General features: G+C 42.7%; 1 protein-coding gene across 1 annotated transcript in view; it reads left to right on the top strand.

Annotated features, from left to right (window-relative positions):
• DSCAM (DS cell adhesion molecule) overlaps positions 1-4,784 on the top strand; it is a 445,083-nt gene that overhangs the window by 333,932 nt on the left and 106,367 nt on the right. The window contains exon 12 of the mRNA XM_017736327.1: positions 2,302-2,498. Coding sequence (XP_017591816.1) covers positions 2,302-2,498 — 197 coding nt within the window. The remainder of the gene's footprint in view (positions 1-2,301; positions 2,499-4,784) is intronic.

Genomic DNA, 4,784 nt, shown 5'->3' with positions numbered 1-4,784 from the left:
TGGCTGATTTAATTAGGGATGGGAAATGAGGCTGGAGGAGGAAAATTAGGGATTAGGTGACCTGTGAGAACCCAAGGAGGTTGCAGCAGGAAGAAAGAGGGACAGGTGAAGGGGACTGGAGCATGTTGTGTTGAGGGGAGAGAGATGTGCAGAGGAAGGGACATGTGGGAGGCTGGGGACATTGTGGAAGGAAGAAAGGTGGTGGCACAAGCTAATGATGGTAGTGTGGACTCCTTAATAGCCTGGCACTCTTTTGAACTGGGTCTCTTATTGAATAAAATGCATAAAAGGTTGTATGGGACTACTTCAGGAAGAAATTCAGGAAAAATTTCTTCATGGAAAGGCTTGTCAAGCATTGAGAGGTGGTGGAGCCCCCATTCCTGGAGGTGTCCCAGGAAGGGCTGGAGGTGGCACTCAGTGCTCTGGGCTGGGGACAAGATGGACATCAGGCACAGGTTGGACTCGATGGTCTTGGAGGTCTTTTTCAGTCTAAATGATTCTGTGATCCTGCATAGCCCTGGTTGTTCTGGGTTTGGAGGAACAAGCAGATGGGCACAAAAACCCAGCTTTCTGAAAGTAACCTCCTTGTGGGTACATGGGCACACACCAGGTGAAACTGAGGCTATTTTCATTCTCTGGAATATGGAATCAGACTCATCCTAATTTTCTATTTTGATTATTGATGATTCTTTCTCTTCAAATGCTCCTCTTGAACAAAATTGATGAGTACCTAATACCCAAACAGTTAAATGAGATGTACCTCATCACTAGTGCATGTGGAGCCTCCTGCCTCACACAAGACCTTTCTCAGAGTTGCTCCTGGAATTAGATCCCATTGGAAACTCAAACCCACGGCTCCACAGGCACTTTTAATCTCCAGATCGGTTTGGTTTGGTTCAGGAAGCCTTTGAACAGAAAGGGCTGCATCCTGACATATTGTCATGTGCAAGCATTAACAGCTCTGGCATGTTAAAAGGTCATGCCACCAAGTATTAACATTATGGGATGGCAATTAAAGTAATTCATTTAAATAAGGACTTTTATTCTGCTGTGCGGCAGCAAACACAATCTAAGCAGGGGGAAAGCCTGATCAAATCAGATCTTCTGCCAGTGTCATCTGATTAAAACAGGGCCCAGAGAAGCTCAGATGGAAGGAGTGAGTTGTTCTGATAAGAAGAGGCAACTGTTCATGCATAAGAACAAGGGACTGGGGCTACTGCAGGAGGCAGCCCTGGAGGGCAGGAGCTTAGGGAAGGGATTCATTGCTAATGCCTCATATGCTTTAGAGGAGTGGACAGATTCATTCAGAAAGAACAGCTCTGTGTCCTGTCCAGCCTTCCAGCTTCTTCTGGGCCTGAACTGGAAGACTCATGGGCTTTGATTCTTTCTAGAGACAGAAATCCAGATGCCATTCATTGGTGGACAAACCATGTGGGGAAGAAAGGACAGCAAAGGCCACCAAAGAGACCCTCCTGTTTCAAAGATGCCATGTTTGGGGTTTGCAGTAAAACACTCCAAGGAGTTTTTTTATTCCTATTTGCAGGAAATTTGAATTCCAAAACATGAAAATACTTAGGGTTTAAGACTATTCTTGCTAGAAAGAGAGCACTTTTTTCAACATTAAAATTTAAGCCCTTTTTTAAAGAATGGTTAATGAAGTTGACAGATATGTCCAAACTGTTCTGCAAATACCTTCTGAGTACAATAAAAACTCGAATCTAGCTAGGTTTATTGTCAGTTTAATTATACTTTCAGTTCAGTACAGTTCAGCTACGCACTCAGCACATCCATGGTCTGTAAGCTCCTTGGTGCAGAGCCTTTCTTTTAATTTTGTGCAGCTCCTGGTTTAATTGAGCCCTCATTTTGATAGATCATTACTGTCACACACACTGGTAAAACATATAACAGTCAGCAAGTAGAACAGCAGCTCATCAGAAGGAAGCAGACATTTTCATCAGTTCTTTATTGTCCACATATCTGAATGCTTATTAGTTGAAGTCCCTTTATGTGCTGTGAATATTGAATATTGAATTATGTTGCAAGTCACCCTGTGAGCAGCAAAACAAATGAAGACAGGCTTCCTTTGAATTCACATCTTCCATTGTCCATTTCCAACTCCTTTCTGCTCAGTTCCCTTTGAGGTCCATCAGTTCTCTTACACAGGAATGAAAGTAAAATACTTTTTCACATTTATGTCAATACAGACAAGCTGAGTGAGACACAGATTGAAGAGCCAACCTTGAATCATCAGACCTTCCAGCTCACTGAGGAACAACCTTGTTTTGTTTTGTCTGTTTCTAGTTCCAGCTATGATAACTTCCTACCCAAACACCACCCTGGCAACTCAAGGCCAAAAGAAGGAGATGAGCTGCACAGCTCATGGAGAGAAACCCATCATAGTCCGCTGGGAGAAGGAAGACCGGATCATTAACCCTGAAATGTCCCGTTACCTTGTTTCCACCAAGGAAGTTGGGGATGAAGTGATCTCTACCCTGCAGGTAAGAAAACAAATTGGCCCCCAAATCATCCAGATATGTCAAGGCGTGCTGGGTTTGGTTTTGATTCAGGTGCAGGGCCAGCCTGACAACACCAGAGCCCCAGCCTGTGGCTTGGAGAGCTGGCAGCAAGACGAGGGATAGGAAACTTCTGCAATCCATCCCAAATGAAAGATTCCCTCTTCCAAAACTCCAGAGGCAGCAGGAGAGTGAGACAGGCTCAGCCCTGCATCCCTTCTGTCTCAGGAGCAGCATGCCTCATGCCTTAGCCTGTCATTCCCCAGCTCATTTTCAGTAAACTGCTGATGAGCTCTGGCAAATATCTGACCCCAACTTCTGATGTGTGTCACACTTACCCTCACCAAAATCACTAAACCGCTTTGAGATAAAACTGCTGCCTTTTAAAGTGTTCTTCTCCCTCCTTTTCACTTGCTGGGGCTTGTGAGACCACTTTATAAAGTCAGGTGAGTCACTGGATTCAGGGTGTTATTTTACATGTGCCATTGTGAAATCTAAAAGAATCTTTCAAGGAAAAAATCATTTATATTCTCACTTAAAAATCTTGATTATCAATTTTCAGTCACATTTTTAAAAATTATTTATCAGGCCTAAGGAACTAATTATCTGTCTGATTATTGTCTAAATTCTAGTGTAACTCCTATGAAAAATTTCTTTCTTTTCCAGCCAAAAACTGTGTTGGATCGTATCCAATAAAATTCTGGGTTTGCTTTCTGTGAGAGACCTTTGTCATTGATTTCCATGAGGAAGAATAAATTCTGTGTGTGACTTTGTTCCTATTAGTATTTTTGTGATACTGATAATATTTAGTTATAGGATAGACCCCTAGGCCTCTCTGCCATCATTCTTCTTGTTGACTTTAATAAGATAACCCCTGAATACACAACCATATTTCTATTTGGAGGGCTGGAGACCTGCTTGGAGTGTTCTCTTCTGAGGCAGTTTGGTACAGCAGGGGCGTTCTACACCCATGCATGTGTTACAAACAAATCCTTTCACTTCTGAGAGACAAAATGAGCCAAAAAGTAGAAAATGCCAGATTAAGGCTGTCTCTGAAGCTCTGAGTTCAGTGCTTTTGCATGATGATGTGATCTTTAGTTGTGTACTCAGCTTTTATTCTTTCGGCAGGGCCCCTGCCTCAGTGAGGCTGGACTTGGATTTTCTCTGGGGCTGAATTAGGGTTGAGTAATGAATGGCACTGTGTGATGCAAAGCTGATCTTTGAGACCAAACTTTTCACAGGTGGCCAATAATTGTGTGTTCTTTGTTTTCTGGCCACTTGACTTGAGCCCTTAGAGTCTGATTTGCAGAAGTACGAAGCCCTCCCAGCTGCAGTTTAACTCAGTGGAAGCTGTTATGAACACGTGAAAGGCTATTTATTGCTCAGGACTCTGAGGGGGAAGGAGAAAGGCCCTACATGTCTCAAATTGGGCTCTGGAAATTTTTGTTTCCCTGTCTCCAAGCTCAGCCACACGTGCAAGTGAACACAGCTTGACAAGTTGCTGCATCTCAGACAATTCTCCAATTTCCTTACAGCAAGTGGGAAATTAATCCATTTATCTTAACCAGTGGTGACTGGGAGTTGTACTCACATCACCTGGGTCTTGCTGAGGAATAAAGAGCACGTGGAGTTTCCATGGCTCAGCTAATATGTGGCAACTTGTCAAGCAGCCACAAACGTTGTCATACATCTGCTTCCTTAATTCCTAACATGAAATGGTGGCAATGCTCTTCATGGTGTCAGGGCTGATGAAAATAAATTCACTCGTGTTTCTGCAATGGGTGAATTCACAGAAAATGGTGTGAGAAAATGAACGTCTGTTTTCAGGGCACAGTTTGAACCATGTGCAGTAAATAAATTGCAGAGCAGCACACTGAACAATGAGAAAGAAATGGTATTTCAAATATCTGCTCGTTTAAAAAAAATTCCTTCTTTATTGTACCTGGAATGAAGCAGTGGCCCTGTAGAAAAATACTATTATGACCACGTTTGTAAATATTATATATAAATTTCCTCGCTATTAAACAACAAATTGAAAAGAAAGACCACACGAAACTTTATTACGAGGCACCATGCTGAACACTACAGGGCTCACCACCAGTGTTTGAACCTTTATTTCCTCCACACAGACTTCAGCCACTTGAGTTATTTTCAGAAATAGCTGGAAAAATTTGGAGGCAGCAGGAAGCACCATTTTGTATGGCAAATTTCAGCCAACAGTTAAACACTTGGCAAACTTGTGAGGAACTGGAAACAAGGCTCCTAAGGAGA

This window comes from Corvus brachyrhynchos, unplaced genomic scaffold (genome assembly GCF_000691975.1).
Source record: "Corvus brachyrhynchos isolate BGI_N302 unplaced genomic scaffold, ASM69197v1 scaffold434, whole genome shotgun sequence".
NCBI lineage: Eukaryota > Metazoa > Chordata > Aves > Passeriformes > Corvidae > Corvus > Corvus brachyrhynchos.
This window is presented reverse-complemented; position numbering and strand designations above follow the sequence as displayed.